The sequence below is a fragment of the Peromyscus maniculatus genome, chromosome 4 (genome assembly GCF_049852395.1).
Source record: "Peromyscus maniculatus bairdii isolate BWxNUB_F1_BW_parent chromosome 4, HU_Pman_BW_mat_3.1, whole genome shotgun sequence".
NCBI classification, from domain to species: Eukaryota; Metazoa; Chordata; class Mammalia; order Rodentia; family Cricetidae; genus Peromyscus; species Peromyscus maniculatus.
In genome coordinates this window covers 16101847-16122781 of record NC_134855.1, presented here as the reverse complement: position 1 = coordinate 16122781, position 20935 = coordinate 16101847, and the positions used below count along the sequence as shown (strand labels likewise).

At 41.4% G+C, this 20935-nt stretch overlaps 1 protein-coding gene across 20 annotated transcripts in view; it reads right to left on the bottom strand.

Annotated features, from left to right (window-relative positions):
- The window catches only part of Ehmt1 (euchromatic histone lysine methyltransferase 1), a 174022-nt gene that overhangs the window by 54340 nt on the left and 98747 nt on the right, over positions 1-20935 (bottom strand). For all 20 annotated transcript variants that reach the window (XM_076569286.1, XM_076569288.1, XM_076569297.1 and 17 more), the window contains 4 exons: positions 15671-15748; positions 14033-14153; positions 9648-9785; positions 5011-5156 (listed from right to left, as the gene is read on the bottom strand). In XM_076569286.1, coding sequence (XP_076425401.1) covers positions 5011-5156; positions 9648-9785; positions 14033-14153; positions 15671-15748 — 483 coding nt within the window. The remainder of the gene's footprint in view (positions 1-5010; positions 5157-9647; positions 9786-14032; positions 14154-15670; positions 15749-20935) is intronic.

Sequence of the window (20935 nt, the reverse complement as noted above, 5' to 3'; positions counted from 1 at the left end):
ACAAGAATGGTAATAATACCCTAAAACCCAGAGCTTGAGGTGGGTAGGAGGATGGAGGGGAGAATGGGAAGAAGGGGGGGAGAGGGGTACTATAGTGTGCCTGTAGAGGCCAGAGAACAACTCTGCTGGGTTAGTTTTCTCCTTCCAACTTTTTAGTGGATTCCAGGTATTGAACTCAAGTTGTTAGGCTTGGGCAACAAATGCCTTTACCCACCAAGCCATCACACTGGCCCCCAACTTATCTTAATACAGCAATAAGCCTTTTGAATCAATATAGAAAACATATTTTAATGCCAAAAAATTTTCAAAACAGAATTTTAATGAATGGCATTGTTCTCTATTGCTACAAAATTCTTTAACACCTCATTTAATAAAAGGTGGTAGAGTCTCAGCTATTTCCATGGTCGTCTGTTAATTGTGGATTATTATTTTCTGATATTACATCAAACTACAGGTGTGTGCTACCATAACTAGTTCAACACATGGCATTCTTTGCAGTTGTACTTTTTCTTTTTAAACTCAAGGACAATTTTATTAGGTTAAAAGAGAGGGGGGGGGGAGGGTAAGCAAGCTATAAATCTCAGACGCTGTCCACCTGGAGGGAAAAAGAGAAATAAAGCTATGCCATTTAAGCTGGCATGGAGGTCAGACACATGGCAGACAAGCAGCTACATGGAGGGAAGAGGCTTTAGAGAAAGAGTAAGGAAGCCCAAAGCATCAGAAAAAGCGTATTTCACTTCTAGCCAGCATCTGAAAGAGACAGAAAAAAGAAAAGATAAAGTTATCCCTTTCTGATTCTGGCCTCAGAAAAGCAGACCCAGCCAAACCGCATAGTGGCTCTTAGGGATTGCTTGCGTGGTATTTAAGATCTGATAAAATACAGAATCTTGACCTGTTGGGAGCACAAAGGGCCTCACGCCCACTGATCTTCAGGAAAAACAGGAATATTAAGCACCCAAAATTGTTCTTTCACAGGGAAGGACATATAACTTGTTTTTCTAGAAGGCTAGGAATTGGAGGTGATTGATAGCCTGGTGATAAGCATTATCTGTTGGGCCAGGCCATTTTAAGCTCCTACAACCAGAATTGGAGGTTGGCAAGTAATCTTAACGACCCTTATATTACCTGTACAGCAAGGGGCCTCCCCCAAGCGCCCACAACCAGGACTGAAGATACCTAATAGTCTAAATGACTCCCACATTATCTGTAAGAGAAGGACTCCCCCAAACTCCCACAACCAGGACCAGAAGTGGCCAACAGCCCAAATGATCTCTACGCTGTATGTATGACTAAGACCAGGCCGGATCCTTCCCTAGGCCCTTAAGCTAGTAGAGATAGTCTATCTCTAAAAGCCATCTTCTTGGAAGAAATGGCATGTACCCTGAGTTGAGTTTCAATATAATTATTCTTCCTGGTGCACCAGGAATTGTATTACACCAGGAAACTTTTTCCAAACTAAACTATTTAAATGTGCTGGCAACAAACCATCTGGCATCAGACTCTCCACAAGTTTGATCCAGCTTGATGAAGTCACTCTGAACCAAGTTGACATTCTCACCTCTCGTGGTTCATTCTCTGCCTGTCCTGACTCCACTATCAAACACTGTTACACCAGTATCAAGTTGTATGCTTGCACTCTGCATGGTTTCCTCATGTTTGCAAAACTCTCTAGCACGGAAAATAATAACCAGACCTCAGGCCAGTGGTTTTAGTCTTCCAAATGCTTACTGTGTGGAAGCTTAAGAAAGAGAATTCACAAAACTTTAGTGTCTTTTGACAAGAACCAAGGGAAAGGCTATTTGAGCTTTAATAATAATACAAAGAGTTAACTCCACCAAATACTGAAATACAACAGTACTGTAAAAGGAGACCTAGTTAACTTCAGAAGCTGAGGGAGAACCAATTTGGTGTCTTGAGGACTGCTAGACACGGGCAGGATAAGAATCTCACATCTGTGCTGTTTTGCACTAAGAGGCATACAACTAGTTAACGAAGCAGATGAGATTACTTCAACCAATAAAATGCACAATACATGGAAGAACTATAGCATCAAATTGAAACCTCCAACGCACGATCAAAGTAAACATCAGACACCAACAGCTGCTAAATCAATCTTGTGCTCAGACTAGACATAGCATTCCCATAGCCTTGCAAAGAAATTGGGCTGATCTGACCTTTGTAATTCTGTCAAGAAATTCAAAGAGATCTGCCGAACTGCAACTTAAGTGTAAGAAACTAGACAATGGGGACTTCTGAATCCAAGGAGCTGGAGCCTGAGAAGCTGCTCTGTTTCTTAGACTTGGCAGTTCTACCAGAGGTCACCTGATAGTGTGGCTATGGGATCCAGGTTTAATTTTATAACAAAACAATTTATAATAAATATCAGACAAAGAGAAACATAAGTTTCTAAAAATGCTGTAGGAATCAGGAAGGAGAAAATAAGAAGCAAATCATAACCAACACACAGCCTAGAAACCAAAACAAAAAGCTCTACTCTGAGGAGAGGAAGCTGGAGCTGTAAAACATATTTCAGGAACACCACATCACTCCAGCAGATGAGGAAGCACTCCTCTGTGCCAAAGAATTCTAACCACTAATGGCAGGAGGAGGAAAAAAAAAAAAAAAAAAGAAATATAAAATTGAACTTAAAATGAAGAAATGAACACAGTCAGTAATCAATCAGGAGTTCAAACCCACAAGCAAAAACCTGATGAGAAAGAACAGGAAATTGCCATAGAAACCCTACCACACTTGCCTTATAGCATGCCCTCTTTGCCAAGGTTAAATCATGTAAGTCTTAGGCCTTAAATCTACCCATGCCTTCAGATTTAGTTTTCAAACAACAAACACTAAGGAAAATGACGCAAACAACATAAGAAAGCCACCAGCTAAATTCAGCATCTGGGATCCATTTCCCTGGAGGCCAGTGGCATGAGGAACAGGAAGAAAAATGGCAGAAAAAAACATTCAAGATCTTCTAATACAGAGGCTGGCAAGATGGCTAAACAGATAAGAGCAATGGCTATTCCAGGCAGTGGTGGCACATGCTTGTAATCTCGGCACTCAGGAAGCAGAGGTTGGCAGATCTCTGTAAGTTTGAGGCCACCCTGGTCTGCAAAGCAAGTTCCAAAACAGTCAGAGCTGTTACACAGTGAAACCCTGTCTCAAAAAAAAAAAAAAAAAAAAGAGCAATAGCTGCTCTCCCAGAGGACCAAGGTTCAATTCTCAGCACCCATGTTCACAACCATCTGTAAATTCAGTTCCAGGGGCTCTGATACTGACTTCTGGTGTCTGTAAGCACCAGAAACCCACACGTGGTAGTACTCAGGCAAAATACCCAACCACGTAAAATAAATAAATAAAACTTTAAAAAATCTTTGAATACAAACATACCAAAACGCTGGAAACAAGTGAATTCTGCTTAGTCCAATGAGAAAAGAAACATGTTAAGAAGCCAGCAGTCCTGGGGCACAGATATATGGACCTTATATACTCTGAAATTGAGACAAGATTTCACTGTTATCTTCCCTAATACCTGTGTCAACAGAGTAAGTAAGAGAACCAATGGTTTTCAAAGCGTGGTTCCTGGACCAGGGCATAGGAGAAATTAGAGCTTCTAGAAAAGCAAGACTCACAACACTGGCCAGTTTCACTGGCTGTAGGAACAAGAACAGCTGGGCAAGTCCCCAGTAGCATCAGCCCACAAACAGCTGACCCACCACCATACAGAGACACACTAGGCCCTCCCATTAACTGCCCAAGTCTAGTAATGTGGGCAGCTCAAGGTGGACCTGGGAACCATCTCTAGTCCTACCTTTTCCTGGGCCTGGATAGATGACCTAGCCTCTGTGCCTTCACTTATGAAACATGAAGAAAATGCAGGGGCAAGTGTGAAATCTCACGGCCATATCCTGCATACTAGAAACATGCGCTTTACTGCTAATGTCAGATACTTCAATCCTAAAACTAACAGTTAAAACTCAAATGTTTAATTTGGAGAAAGGCTCCAAAGATCAAATGGCCCAGAAACCTTCCTAGAATGACAGTCACAGGCTCACAATAGAGAGTAGGTAGAATCAAAGCACGAGGTACTAGTTCAGGCCTTCTCCCAAAGGACAGATGCAGTAAGAGTACTCCAAGAGCCTTGTCACAGCAAAAAGAACCTCTCACAGTGCAACATCAACAAGCCTGCTGATCCCCAACCCCCTACCCCTATCCTGTTCATTAGCAGTCAAATAGCATGATAAGCTGCAGGGGGGGAAAAAAACTTGCCAAAAATAGAGAAATTCTTAGAAAAAACATTATCTTTGCACATTGCCTGCTTGTCTTTTTCTAATCCAAAAGGAACGAGGGTGAAGAGGTCATCTATCCTCCCAGGTCTATGTCAGACAGAGCAAGAGGTCAAGTACTCAGAGCTCAGAGGTGCTAAGGCATACGAGGCTGAGTCTGTCCCAGGCAAGAACACATGGAGCAACCCTCACTTTATTCACCTCTCAGTAAATATAGCAAGGTGCTAAAAACCTTTATAAAAGCATGATCATTCCACTTTGATCCCACCACAGTTTGTATGCTACTGTTCTTTTTAAAAAGGATTTTGAAAAGGGCTGGGTATATAAAAATGAATATGACACAGAAACTGGAAAAGGGCCAGTGGACCCCCTGAGTTGCAGGAGGTCGTGAGTCACTCAGTGTAGATGCTGGGAACGGAACTTGGGTCCTCTGCAAGAGCAGCATGTGTTGTTTACCAATGAGCCATCTCTCCAGCCCCATCATCCTTGTTTTGTTGGTGGTGGGTTTTTTGTTTGTTTGTTTTTTGTTTGGTTGTTTAGTTTTTTTTTTTTAAAGCAAGTTTATCAGCTCTGCACATCTTATTGATCTGCTCCACTACTCTGACAAGTTTGTGTAGGTTCCCTGGTTATGACACTGCTAACGAGACTCTAACAGGAAAGGCTGTGATTCTGAAGCATGACAGTTCTTGTTGCCATTTTAAGGAAAAATGAACATGCTTACTTCGTGATCCACGCTCTCAGTGGCCATGCACTGGTTGTTGGCCAGGGTGCTGATCTCGCGGCTCTTGGGGGTTTCCATGCGACAGCTGCAGAGAGGCACTTCCTGGAGGCCATCCGTCTCCAGCACATCCGGACCATTGGTCAGCCCTAAGTCACACAGACACATCAGCTCAAGCAACCCTGACCTACAAAGGGTCGTCCAGAGAACAATCAATTATAGTCTTTACAATGATCTTTTATGAACTGAAATTACACATCAGCACTGCCCAGTGGAAAGTGTTCACACTTTTCTAACATCCTACATGTAAAGTAAGGTGGCAGACTGTATCTCATCCACAAACATACAAGCTACCAAATCCCCCGAAACTACTTATTAATTCGTATTTATTGGGTCCATGCCGTAGGGCAGGTTGCATGTTCATCAGTAATTCCTAAATCTGGTTCCAAGCAAGAAAAGCATTCACTACATACTGAGACATTATTCTCCTCACTTGATTCTAAATTACACCCATAAAAAGAAATCCATTTGGAAGGTTTTAATGATGGCTTAATTGTTACCTAGAATATTATTCACCAACCAAAGAATCCATATAATAATAATAATAATAATAATAATAATAATAATAATAATCCATGAAGAAGGAAAAGAGAAAAGTGGGGCCCATGAGATGGCTTTGGAGAGTTAAAAGTGCTTGTTGCCAAGGCTAAATACCCAAGTTCAATCGCCAGGACCCAACATGGTGAGAGAAAAGAACTGAGAGCTAAAAGTTGTCCTTTAACCTCCACACATACATGCCATGGCCCACATGCCTACACACATGACAGACAGATACACAGACAAACAGAGAACCAAAAAATGTTCAAAATAACACAGTGCCAACTACAGTAAAAACAAAAGCCATGAGGGACAGGCAAAGCCTATGCACTACAAAGCTGAGCCCATCCACTCTTAGAAAAAACATGCAAAAAGCATTCTGGGATCTGACTAGTAGATTCAGGGACTGCTTCTTCCAAAGGACACTGGAGCAGACCATGTCCTCTGTCTTGTGAAATAGCAGAGATAAAAGGTGAACTGAGTTTGAAACAGTATTGCAACTAGTAGAAATAATTAACTATTATTCACACCTAAAAACAGACTTAGGCCTGACAAGGTAGCGCAGGCCTTTAATCCCAGCATTTGGGAGACAAAAACAGGAAGATCTCCTTCAGTCCTAGACCTGAACTACATATCAAGTTCCAAGCCAGTCATGCTGCACAGTAAGACCCTGTCTCAAATATTAATTAATTATAATTAAAGCAACTCTCACTGAGACCAAACCCAAAGAACTCTGAGCACCCCAAGCCAGTAGAGACTTTGCTCATTTCATGAAAACTAATTTTGAGCTATTTCTTCTGAATGTCTGGATTACAGAAAAATGAAACAGTTAAGTTCAACCACTCAGAACCAGCCAAGTGATTATCAAGGGACTTATCAACAGAAAAGAACAAATAACTGTAACCATGTAATTATTTTTCTGGCCGTCTTCCAGTTTGCTCAACACAAGCCTTCCCTGAAATCCCTCCACCACCCCTGAATTGCTTCTGGTTTGGAGCTGCCTGATCTCCAAATCCCTCAAACTCTCCATACACAGTATCTCACTTGGTCTCTAGCAATACTATGCTGAATGCAGGGGTCCATCTTCACTCCAAGAAGACATTCATTGTTAACCTCTGGCCTCTTGAAAATCTGATATGGGTCCTAGCTAATCTAGTCCCCACAGAAGACTAACAAATGATGGATGTGTAGCTCAGCTGTCAAGAGTGTTTTCTTAGCATGCACCAAGTCCTGGGTTCGATCCTCAGCCCTGAATATACTAGGTGTGATAGCACATGCCTATAATCATAGCACTCAACAGATGGAGGCAGAAAGATCAGAAGTTTAAGGACAACCTGACAACATAGTGAAGTGAAGGCCAGGCTAGTTAGCTAAATGAGACCCTGTCTCAAAGACAATTTAAGAAACAAAGTAAACAAGGGATAGTTTGAGCCACAAATTTCTGTGGGAAAAAAAGAGTTAGAGTCATATAGATCTAGCTGCCTGGCTTCCCTGTAGTAACTACATCCCTGAAGATCAGAAAGTCTACAGCAAAACTCAAAGCAGAATCACTAAAGTATAAAGTGGGCCTTTGAGGAGTTCCTGTTCAGCAACTTGGTCTGTAAATAGGGGAACAGACACAAATACAAAAGAGCTGGTCAGGCAACTCTCCTCTCATGTGGCTGAGGGAGAAGGAAAGAGTGTCCATTCCTGGGCAGCACTGTCAGAACACATGTGTCTACATACATGTAGGTATGCTTCAATCTCTAGAAGTGAACTACAGACATCAAAGTGGCTCACACGACTTTCATGCATACACACTGTCAGAACACAGTTCAAGAACAGAGTTGTGCAAGGTGGTGGTGGCACATGCCTTTAATCCCAGCACTCGGGAGGCAGAGGCAAGTGGATTTCTATGAGTTTGAGGCCATCCTGGTCCACAGTGAGTTCCAGGACAGCCAGGCTACTCAGTCAAACCCTGTCTCAAAAAAAATCAAACGAAACTAAAACAAACAAACAAAAAAAGAGTTGTGTGAGTGCTTATGAGAAAACCCCAAGAAACCAACACAAGAGTCTCGCAATCTCAGTTTCTTCAAAAACACAGAACTGTCCTTGCAATGTGCTTCCATGCTCCCTCCCAGATGTAGCAGAGAGGAGTGAGTTTACTTCAGATTAGTCATCACAATTGGCTATTGTTATTTATTTATGTACCTCTATAGAGCATGTGACTTGTTTGTTACAAGTGGCTTGTCCTCATGATTGTACACATGACTCTTGTGACAGCTCTTCACCCTCAGAGTATAAACTGTCTGTTGCTCTGAATAAAACTGGCTATTGCATGAGACTTTAGTCTGCCTCATTACTGGCTCCATTTCCCCACATCCCACCACTTCTAGAGTGGTAAACATACACAATCTCTCTTCTAAGCTGGGGCTCTCCTGTCACCTATACTGCCCGTGTCCTCAGCTCCTGTCTTCACCCAAGCTCAAATCCTTAGTTTATTACCTTCACACACCTACAAGCAAAGAGAGTGGGAAAAGACAATGCAAGCACTACATTTGCTTAGGGTCCTCAGCTCAAGCTTAGACCCTCTTGAACCAAGACTGGACTGGCCATCTGAACCCACTGACCAGCCTCAGCAAATTCCTAAAATCTTCACACTTGTCTGAGTACCAGCACTCCTACGACCTCCCTTCAGGTTTCTCAATTCCATACTTTAAAGTGAAGACAAGTAGGCAATGCTGCTTTTCTTCAAGGAATTGATTCTCTAAGTCAAAAGCATGTTTGTTGTATACAAACCAATCCCTGATTGATGAATCCATGCTGATCAATCACAGGTAGGTCAATCTACAAAACAGCACAGAACCCAAGGGACCAGCACTAAAACTGGCCCCACCCCCTGTAACCAGATATTACCCTTCTAGATGTGTTTCCACTCTTAAGACTTTATAGTTGCATTTACCGATTTGGACCTTTACTTGTAGGAGTGATGGATCAGGACATGTTTACACAAAGGGCCCCTTAAATGCTTCACAAGATGCTGTTCATTCACCTACAACTGACAGGGTTCTGCTATACAGGACCAGGGTTGATTTGATAAAATACGATTTTCTGATTACAATTAAATTTCTAACGTTCCGAATCTGAAAGTTTAGAATACTTCAAACATGGTTCTAACTGAGAAGGGAGGCACAGATTACCTACAATGGGGCTTTGTGGGATTTAAAAAGGTTTGTGCTCTACTTGTGAGAAGAATTAAAAAAAAAAAAAAATCACTTCTTTGGACAAACCCAAGATTCATGTGAAAGGCAAAAGATATGGTTTATTAAATTAGAAAAGTAAATCACAGCTTCCAAAATCTTAAAAAGCTAGGTATCTGTCCTTCAAAAAATAATACATTAAATCCCTATGGTAAAATATAACTCTACAATTTCAAAATCTGAACAGAGTGTAAACAGCTCTGGGGTCTTACATTTCTCTGTAATATTCTATTTCATAAAGAGTTTAAGATATCATTAGTTAGTTAGTTTTCACTGCTAGAAGTGAAACTATTAAGTGACTTAAAGAAAGGGGAGCAGAAAGTGAGAGCAAGCCACGATGATTCAGGCACAATGACAGATACTACTGCCCCTGTGACTGGAGGCCATTCTCCACTGCAAATATACCCAAGCAAGAGACCAGAAGACAAGCTACAACCAACCAGAGCTAAAATCAGAGATCTCTCAAAGCCATACTGCAAAAAATATATATCCCATTACATCCAGAGAAGGGTGGCATCTTTTCTTCAAGGATTCAACACACATCTGGCACACGATTGGGAAGCACCATAAATTTGGCATAAGGCATCTGCTACTCTGCTCTTTGAGGGCTCTCACTCACACTTTCTGTCTCTCACTGGAGCAGTCAGTGATCTGGCAAATGCATTTGCATCATGTCTTTTTAAGTCACCTTTAAATAATTCATTTCACCAAATTGTCCATTATTATCCACCAGGGGGCATCAGGCAAATACAGAAACAGAGCAGTAAGCAAGCAAGATGGTGTAGTCATACCCGTAACACCAACCTTCATTTTCCGTCTGGGAAGACAGAATTCCTCTGACACGGAGATCCAGGGAATCCAGAGAAACTTCCATATATCCGGCACTGTCTCCCAGAGCTGCCTGCTCCGTGCTTCCTGGAGATGACTTACAAGCCTCAGAACCTATACACAGAATGCATACGTCATGAAAACTGCCCAATAGCGACATATACCCAGAACATTCCAGGAAGACTGAAGAGATGGCTCCAGAGGTAACAGGTGCTTGTGGCTAAGTCCAACAATCTGAGTTCAATCCATAGAATACACATGGTGAAGAGAACCAACTCCCAAAAGCTGTCCTCTGACCTCCATGACATGACATGCACATACAAACAGCCACACGATAAAAAAACTTCTGTTTTAAAAACCCAAAAATAAAACACAACAACAAACATTCTAATTAAGAGGCCAGTTTCCAGGAAAGGGACTAATTCTAATGAACTCATTTAAGACACTACTTGGGCCTCTTCAGTTTCTACTATCATCTTATTTCCTATACATTGTTTTGTTAATTCCTATGTACACCCAGTTTCACAAGAAAAGAGCTGATCAAAAAAAAAAAAAAAAAACCAACGAAGTCAGGTATTGTGGCTTACATTTCTAATCCCAGCACTTGGGAGAACAAGGTCAGGGTGGGGTACATGATTAATTCCAAGCTATCCTGAACTACATACAGCATGAGATTCCCACCCACCCAACCCAAAAAACAAACAAACAAAAAACCATCAACCATGAACATACTACTACATTCTATTTTAAGTTAAAAAATTTAGATTTATTTAATGATTTTATGTTTATCAGTGTTTTGCCTTCATGCATGTATGTGCCCCACAGTGAAATCTGGTACCCTCTGAGGTCAGAAGAGAGTGGCAGGTCCCCTGGAACTGGAGTTATGGACAGCTATTAACCTATACGTGGGTGCTGGGAATTAAAACTCTGGTCCCCTGAAAGAGCATCCAATGTTCTTAACTACCTAACCATCTCTTTGGCTCTAATTAATGCAATCTTATATCCAGATCTGCTAACTAAAAACTGTTAAAAATAATCAAGAAAATGAATAAAAATGTGATAAATGAACTAGATCTGATATTACATCTTTAAGCCCAGCACTTGGGAGATAGTAGCAGTTGGATCTCTGAGGTATACATAGTGAGACCCTATATCAAAAGACCAAAAAAAAAAAAAAAAAAAAAAAAAAAAAAAAAAAAAGACAAACTTCTGTAAATTGTTTTAAAGTTTAAAATAAAACAGAAAAATTTAATTTGTAAGCTTGAAAACCTATTAACATGAGGAAACAGCTTAAGCATGTAGACACCTATGCCTTGATGATGCCATCCTACTCGCCCACACCTGAAGATTCCCGGGGATACAGCCAACATCCAACCATCAGACATGGTAGTCTATGAAGTACACTACTCACTAAAGGGCAATGAAATCTAAACATGTCAAGATGGATGGATCCAAAGAGGGCTAATTCCAAAACTCGTTCTGCAGACCATGTAGCAGGTACAAAAATTGATGTAGTCCCTCTCTTTGGGCAGTAGCAATAGGCCAGCCTGTCCATACTTCCCAAGAGAGCCGGAGAGACCTGCACAAAACTGAGTATTTCCAACTATAAATACATTTCGTGAGGAATCCTACAAGGTACATTTACGTTACATAATACTTAACATTGGCAAAAAGCAGGTGACTATGTATCACAATGAATCTTCTAAATGTTAGTATGCAGTGTTATGTAAACGACTAAAAATAAGTGAATCATTAATACAGAGGTATGGTACAAACATTTTAATTCAAACTGTATTCTGTGCCTAGTTCTTAGACAAGAAATTTCAAGAACTTTGTAAAGTTTTAAACATTTTACATAAAAAAACAATAAAATTCATATTATTCAGTAAATATTTAAGAATGCATTTTACACTTTGAAGCCAAAATGGCAAAAACAGAATCTCTACCCTCAAAGTATCTTTTAGTCTTGGATCCAAAAACACTTGTGAAAGCCAACAGTGAAAACCACATGGATTTTCTGATCTCAAAGGACAACCTGAGGTGAAATAAATGGAAATATGAATGAATGGATAAAGAAGGAGCTCAGGAAGGCACACAAGCCCTATATCAACAAACACGAGAATCTCTATAGTCCTTCCCATGTCACATGGCTGTCTCATAGGCACTAGCCCACAAACCTCTTTTCCTGTCAGGAAAAGCTAGACCAATAATTGAATAAGGCTGTCTGTGTAGCATGAAGATAATAAGCAGATGAGCAAATGAGGCAGATTAGAAAACTCAGAAAAGCCACCCACATACCATCGTTGACCAAAACCTCAAAGCAATAAATAACATAAAAATTTCATTTGGGGGCTGAAGAGATGGCTCAGTGGTTAAGAACACTTGCTGCCTTTGAAGAAGGCCTGGGTTCTATTCCCAGAACCCAAATAGTTGCTCACAATCATCTGTGACTCCAGAGCCTGGGAATCTGACACCCTCTTCTGACCTCTGGGGTCACCAAGCATGTACATGGTGTGCATACACATATGGAGATGGAGATACTCATACACATAAATAAAAATAAGTACATCTTTAAAAAAGAAAAAGTAGTAGTGGTTTATTTGGCCGACTGTAACAGATCAACTGCATTCCTAAAAAGGGAGCTGACTCTTCCTCACACATTCAAATACTGCCTCAAAGTGCATCAAGGATCTGTGCAAATACTGAAAAACTTCACGAGAAAATGTAGACTAAACCCTGGGAGCCTGGTTTCCTCAAAGATTTCTTTTTGTTTTGTTTTTCGAGATGGGATTTCTCTGTGTCACCTTGGCTGTCTTAGAACTCACAGAGATCTGCCTGCCTTTGCCTACCAAGTGCTGGGATAAAAGACGTGTACCACTACCACCCGGCTTACACAGATTTCTGAGAACAACACCGGCTTACTCACAGATTTCTTATAACAAAAAAGTAAGAACCATAAAAGAAAACAATTCATAATTTGAATTCAATGAAAATTTTCACTAGCTCTTCTTACCTAGATATACTGATAGGAAAATGGAAAAGCAAGCCATATACTAGGTACAAAACATGTAAAATATTCATCTGATTAAAACTCTATCTGGAACATCTAAAGAGCTCCTACAACTCAGTGAGAAGATAAATGGTCTAAATTTAGAAGTGAATGCAGAACAAATACACACTTCACAGAAGGCAATACACACAAGCTAAGAAAGCTCCATCTCATTATTGACCTGATAAAAACAAACTGAAACTACTGAGGAACACCACTGCACACCCTCCAACAGCAGAAGTTATACAGACCCCAACAAGCAATGTAAGGACAGAGGGGATCTAAGCCCCAAGTACTGGGGTAGTGATGTACAATGGGACCCATGCTTCAGAATAGTTTGGTAGTTTCCCAAAGACTTGAGCACACTGTACGAGACTGAGCTAGGCCAGCCAGAAAGATGTGAAACACCTGTATGATGAGTGCTGCATTCAGACATTCATATCAACTTCCTTTCCGAGAGCCAACCCGGCAAAGACCAGGGTCCACCCACAAGAAAATGACTAATAAGTGACAGCATCACACACAGTTGGTGCACTTCTCAGAAGGCAACAAAACAAATTGCTGTGGACATATCCAAGAGGAGGGTATTCAAAACAACTATCTCAAAGGAGCCAGAGCAAAGGAAAAAAAAAAATAAGAGTGTACACTGAGCAATTCCATTCATACAGAATTCTACAAAGTACTAGACTATCAGCAAAACAGAAAATCAGGGGCTTCCTGGGAATGTGGAGGTGGTCACAGGGTAAGGGAAGGTTATCTAGGGCAGCAGGGAAAGGGAGACCTAGAGGGTAAAAACAATGGTGACCTGATCCTGGTGAGAGTTCTATACTATAATTTGTATACAGGCCACTGTATGCCAGGCACAACTCAACAAAGCTATACAATGAACTTGGCACACTAACCCTTTGAACCTCTGATCTGAAGGACATGTTCCTGATCTCACCTTAACAAACTACTACTAATGACTATGAATGAGTCACAAACCACTCAGGCCAGAGGCAGCCATGGATCACAGACTTCCTTCTACATGGTACGGGTAACGTCCACCCAGGAAAAAAGGCACTACTCTGTGCAGGTGACAAACTATCCATGCTGGCTCAGTGGTTGGAAATGAAGCCAGCATTAACTAGGTTTACTAGAAAGAGACTACCCGAGGATTACCTAAGAAGTCTCTCTAAAGAAGTCATTTCAAACATTTTTCACAGATCATCCTTTTTTCAAGTGAAATCCTTCACACAGACCAGCCTCGGGCCAGCTTTCTGCTGATAACACCCCACAAAGACTGCAGAGGCACCAGCTCCACTGTGCTCACCAAGCATGCTGCTTGGCTTCTTTCTACTTCTCCGCCTCCTTTTCCGAGCAGGCTTGATCCAGGGGCTGTCAGTCTTCCCTCTCCTCTTGAGAAATTTCTTCTTCATACTGGATTCAGAACTCTGGAGGACCAAAGGGCATGCACATCAAAGGCAAAGCAGGGGGAGCTCCTGAGAGCAAAAAGGACTATGAGTTGTTTGCCTCAAAAATCAAAAAGTTGCTATATCTAGATTCTTCCTCTAAAAGACTCACTTCGCTTTTGGACATGTTTCCGGGTTACATTCTAAAGACACCTATGCTGTTCTCACTCAGCCCAGTCCTTTAAGAGGCAACAAAATAAGAAAACTAAAATAGAATTTAGTTTTATTTGAGTTTGGCAAAATGGAAAAGAGTAATTGGAAATTTCTACTCAGAACTAAGTAACTAAGCTCAATAAATAATCTATTTTTCATTTATACATATCCACTCATCTTGCTCAGGAAGGAACGAATAATGTTCAATGTACCCTAGAATCCACACAAGCACATACTACATGGATAACAAGAAAGAAGTATAATCAATTTATAACAATGCAAGAGGTTGCTATCTGTTCCCATGTTTCAAGTGTAGAAAGAACATCTAACAACCATGAATCACAACTGACCTACAGCACCAATTCTAATGCCAGGAGATGCTGGAAAGAGGTCACATGAAGAAAGCACATGGGTTTCTCAAGCCTACTTCCTAAAGACATACACAGACATAGTGGACGCTATGCTGATACACAGGAAGAGGCACATGGCACAGCATGCCAAGCCATCCCATAAGGAAGTATGTCCACTTGCCCAAGCTGTGGGCTGGATGTGTGGATTTATGTCAGTCACCCCAGCAAAATGTGCTGAGGAACATCTTCAGCACACATGCTTATGTTGTCCAGGTTCCTCCCCACAAACAACCCCATGTTCCACCCTATGTTTCCACACAGAAAACCTTCTGGAAAAACTTCAACAAGCGCTGCAAAACAGTTTCTACTGTCTGGATCATCTTACAGTACCCCAGGAAATAATGTTTCATCACCAAACCTAAGGATCTGTATGTGTCTTTCTTTCCTTGACCACAGCAGCCTGACAGCTGTGTCCAGCTTAGTCCAGAACTTTATCTTACACATCGAACTTCTTCCTCAAGCTCATAAACTTCTTATCTCCTCTACTCAATACTTATAACACGTGGGCTACTGCTGAGACTCCAATCTAGGGATTCACAAATTTCAAACCTACCCAGCTCTTGCTAATCCCCAGATTCTAACTACCAGGTAAAAGAGACTCTACCTCAATGCAACTCAAGTCCAAAAGTACCTTTCTCTATCAGCAGCCAATGCCGCCCAACTCATCACTTGTATGAATAACCAAAACATGGAACCACACCCTTCCCTCAGAGCCAAATGGTCCTAGGCATGCTTGGCTTGCTGTTGGATCCCAACAACCAGACCATCACACTTGTTCTACTGGTCCCTGAGCTACAACTCTAAGTGACCTCTTCACCACTTTTCCTTCAGGAAAGACCCAGGGCACCCTGTGACTCTCATCATACACAGGAGATAGTAACTGTGACCTCACTTGCAGATCTGAATTCTATGAACATAAAATAAACATCAGATTACCAGGTCAGACTCATCTCCACCGTCTTCATCCTCCCCTGTGTCAGGCGACTCCTGCTCCTCTTCCGAATCTCCATCCATCTGATCATGGCACAGGACAGGGAGAAAACCAAGTAAAAAACAAAAACCAATTAGATCTTCTAGTAGAAGACAAATGAATCCAAAACTAATGTTAAAAACACTGGCAGATACATGGAAGGATCCTCATTGCCTCTCCCATTGTAGAAACAAGCTGCCTGGCTGGCTCTGGCCAGGGAGTCCCCAGAGAACAAGATACTATGAGTTTCTGCTCTCACTCCCTGCTAAGATTCTCCATCACAAATGGACCCACTCTGATGACTCAAATTCATTAACTGCAGCTTGGAAATTACTGTGCATGCAAGGCATGCCAGATATCTGTAAAGTGGTAAAATACACACACACACACACACACACACACACACACACACACACACACACACACACACACACACACGGAGGAGGGAGGGAGGAAGGGAGAGGGAGAGAGGGGGGAGGAGTACGCAAGTATATTCTGAAGGGCTATAAAATAATACACACTCTAACCTACCTTGACTCACCCAAGAGTAATCTAGTCCCTAAAGCCATCAGTGCTCTGCTGCCTGGCCACTTCCTGCCACACTGAGCCTATGCCTAAATCTGTTTCCCTGCTGGATACACTTCAGTGAATTTACTCTTTTCTAATTACAGAGAAGTTTTGGAGCCCATCCTATATCAGAACACCAAAGACAACTTTTCATACTGTATTCATCTTTTCTATCTATACTGTCAATACATGAATACAGTGTCCACTCATCCCAGATGCACTCACTGCAAGACAGGGCCATGGTCTCTGGCATGCTGTAGTCTGACTCTCTGTAGGATGCACTCCAGAGTATCCCACTTTTTTCTGATGTTCCCAGCTCAACAGAACCTATAAGGTTCACGGTCAAGCTGCACTGCAAACAAGCCAAAGTCCTTCAACAAAAAGGCAGATGAGGATAGATGGGGAGCTCCTGAGTCAAATGGCACCCCTCTCCCGTGATAACTCTCACTAACACCCTATATATGTCTCATTTACCCATTCTCAACACTGCTGATGTCTCCTACATTGTCTCACACAATTCCAAGAACTGCTCTTAATCTCCACAACCCTTCATTCAGAATTTGCAGCTCTACAGAAAGTTTGAATTAGATTTCAAAGGGACTATTCTGAGCTTAGAGATAAACCTAGAGACAATGTATTTTTCATTTGCACAAACTGCAGGACTCTTGTTAACAACATTTGGCAAATTCCTGCTGTTTTCTTACACCACATTATTGTTCAAAGTGTTACCCTAGGTACTCTGAAGATGTCAAGAATCACAGTTAAGCTTCTAGATGTTGTGGGGTTTGTCTTCCAGATTTACTGATCTTTGAAGGATTCACAGATATCATCCTTAAGACAACTTATGTCTGGACCTCTGCATTTTAAGACCGGGTCTCTCCATGTAGCCCTGAAACTCATTCTGTAGACCAAGCTGGCCTCAAACTCAGAAATCCACCTGCCTCTTTCTCTCAGTGCTGGGATTAAAGGTGTACATGACCGTACCCAGCTAATTTTCTACTTGATGTTTAAAAAACATGACTAGGAAGCTGGGCAGTGGTGACGCAAGCCGTTAATTTCAGCACTCAGGAGACAGAGCCAGACGAATCTCTTGAGTTCAATGACAGCCTGGTCTACAGAGCAAGATCCAGGACCAGCACCAAAACAACACAGAGAAACCCTGTCTCAAAAAAACCAAAACCAAACAAACAAACAAAAAACATGACTAGGCATTTATGGATTTGTTGATGTTTATTGCAACATTTCACAGAAACAAGAGATATCTATGTCTTGATTACATGGAAGCATAGTTCAATGGCTATAATAATTTTTCTGGGGTTTTTCCAAGATTTTAAGGTGAATGTTCATATTTTCAGCAAATTCTACTCCCATGTCCTTTTAAATATTAAAGTTTCTCTCTGGTTTTTCTCTTACAGCATCAATCAAAAACAGTCAATGTTATTCGCCTTACATTAATGCTAAAAGAAGCAATTTCACCCTCATTTTATGACAGATGATAGAAATGCTTTTAATTTTCACCATTAAATATAGCATGCATTGTAAGACTCTGGTACTTTGTTGGGTTTATTTAATTTTAAGTTTTCTTTATATTCACAGGGCAGGTGTGTGTTTGTTTACTTTTAAACAAGACTGAGCAATGCAACTACCAATTAGAAAAGAGATTACACAGAAAGGAGGAAGATAATACTTTAAAAGTGCTGCTTGACAGTTACATGTATGGCATGTGTAAGGAAGAAAGCACAAGCTGAAATCCCAAGGAAAAGGGAGAATAAAGGAGTAAAGTAGAAGTAAGGAACCAGAATGGGATTCAACTAAAACCTGTGTTCAGGAGGCAGAGGAAGCTGTCCTCATTATAATAACAGCAGGAAACAACTCTGGTCAGCAGGTCTAGCATTCCGGCTAAGAGGTACCGCACTCAAAACAACCACCGTGCCCAACTGTCACAGTACCTCAACTAGCTTCTAATCCATACAGCTAGATGAGAATACCAATCTTTCCACCACTCAGCAAGCCCACAGTAGAACATGATATTGTGCTGACTAGACAAAAAAGGATCTTACAAAAATGAGTTTCTAGCCGGGCGGTGGTGGCGCACGCCTTTAATCCCAGCACTCGGGAGGCAGAGCCAGGCGGATCTCTGTGAGTTCGAGGCCAGCCTGGGCTACCAAGTGAGTTCCAGGAAAGGCGCAAAGCTACACAGAGAAACCCTGTCTCAAAAAAAAAAAAAAAAAAAAAAAAAAGAGTTTCTAAAAAGACAGGCAACCTAATCTCTAATAAACAAATGGTTGATACTTGGTCAGTTCTTCACAAAAGAATGCATCTGTGGTGGTTTTACTAAGAATGACCCCATTGCCAGGCGGTGGAGGCACACGCCTTCAATCCCAGCATCCTAGCACTTGAGAGGCAGGTGGATCTCTGAGTTCGAGGCCAGCCTGGTCTCCAAAGCGAGATCCAGGAAAGGTGCGCAAAGCTACTCAGAGAAACCCTGTCTTGAAAAACCAAAAAAGAATGACCCTCATAAGCTCATATATTTGAATGCTTAGTCACCAGAGAATGGCACTATATGAAATTATTATAAAGATTAGGAGATATGGCCTCGTTGGAGGAAGTGTCATTGGGGATGGGCTCTGAAATTTCAAAAGCCCACACTAGGCCCAGACTCTCTTCTTCCTGATGCCTGTGGATCCAGATGTAGAACTCTCAGCTACTTCTCCAGCACCATGTCCTTACATGCCCCACTATGATAATGGACTAACCCTCTGAAACTGGAAGCAAGCCTGAATTAAATGATTGCTTTTATAAGAGTTGCCATCATTGGGGATGGAGAGATGGTTCAGAGGTTAATAGCACTGGCAGCTCTTCCAGAGGTCCTGAGTCCAATTCCCAACAACCACATGGTGGCTCACAACCATCTATAGTGAGATCTGGTGTCCTCTTCTGGCCTCTAGGAATATACATAGACAGAATATTGTATACCTAATTAAATAAATCTTTAAAAAAAGAGTTTCCATGATCATGGTATCTCTTCACAACAATAGAAAATGTTCATTGTTCTCATCCAAATGAAGAACAGACATAAAGAACAGTATTAAATCTCCTAGAACTTAGAAAAAGGTACATTACAACTATAATGTACTAGCACTATGTACTCACTAAATGGGCAGTAGCAAGAATGGCAAGACTGCAAGCCAACGCAGCAAACGGTGCTCAGAAGGAGCTGACAGAGATATAAACACCTCCAACCCTCACGAACCTGTCTAGCAGTGTCTATGGATTAACAGGCACAGTGACTTACTCCCAGTGTGCATCAAGAAGTCATCTGTGCACAAGATATTAGTGGGATTGTCACATCAAACTGCCTTATATGGAGTGCCCATAAAGAGTGTAATGGACATCAAAATAGGAAGAGAATCTAATAAAGGAACACTGTATCATAGTAGAACTCAAGTACAGTCTCAGGATGCATATACTCTTAAAAAGGATTACTAAGAACTATGAAGTACTTTTGTTAATTTGCCTACTGACACCTTATTCCAGTAGCCTTGGGCTGAGATTCACAATTACATGAACAGTTAATTGGGCACCAATGCAAAGACAGCAACACAAATAACTCTCCAAGGACACAAGAGGCAGACAACAGAATGCCAGTTCCAGTCTTACAGGTCTCTTTAAACCGTTTCAGAGATCCCTGACCACCTGGATTCTGCAAGAATGAAAATTAACAAAGCTCCAAACATAGTGGGTGAAATAAGCTGTTAAGACAATAACAAAATCAAACAAATAAAAAGACATACACTGTGTGGTTCTGCTTATATAAAAACAAAACTAACCACAACAATCTTAGTGCTGGCACTAAAGCAGGAGGCATTCTTGCCTATTTAGTTGTATGATGGACTCTTAGAACGCAACACTGGTTAGTCTCAAACACTTCAGCTCAATAAATCCTACTGCCTCAGTCTCCCAAGTATATGGGACTATAGGTACATGACATCATTCCTAACTTATCACTGAAAACACCAGCTGGAAGCTGGGCATTGGTGATGCACACCTTTAATTCTAGCATTGGGAGGCACAGGCAGGCAGATTTCTGTAGTAGAATATTATTTGAAGGTGTGTTACTTTTGTTTATGTTGCATTTGTTTAACTCTGTGAAGCTGTGTTCCTGTGCCTGTGTAAAACACCTGATGGTTTAATAAAGAACTGGCCAATAGCAAGGCAAAAGAAAAGATAGGCGGGGTTGGCAGGCAGAGAGTATATATAGGAGAAAACTGGGAGGAGAGATCTAAGATCTAGGAACCAGAGATAGAGAAGGACTCCAGGGGCCAGCTACACAGCAAGCCATGGAGTAAGAGTAAGATTTACAGAAGAGAATAGGAAAAGCCCAGAGGCAAAAAGTAGAGGGATAGTTTAAGTTAAGGACAGCTGGCAAGAAATGAAGCCAAGCTAAGGCATTCACAATTAAGAGCCTCTATGAGTGATTTATTTGGGAGCTGGGTGGCAGCCGCCCCCTTCTCCCCCAAAATAGAGTAAAAAACCAACAACAACAGATTTCTGAGTTCAAAGCTAGCCTGGTCTACAGAGTGAGTTCCAGGACAGGTAGGGCTACACACAGAAAAACCCTGTCTCAAAAAACAAAACAAAAAAAGTCCTTTATACATATGTAC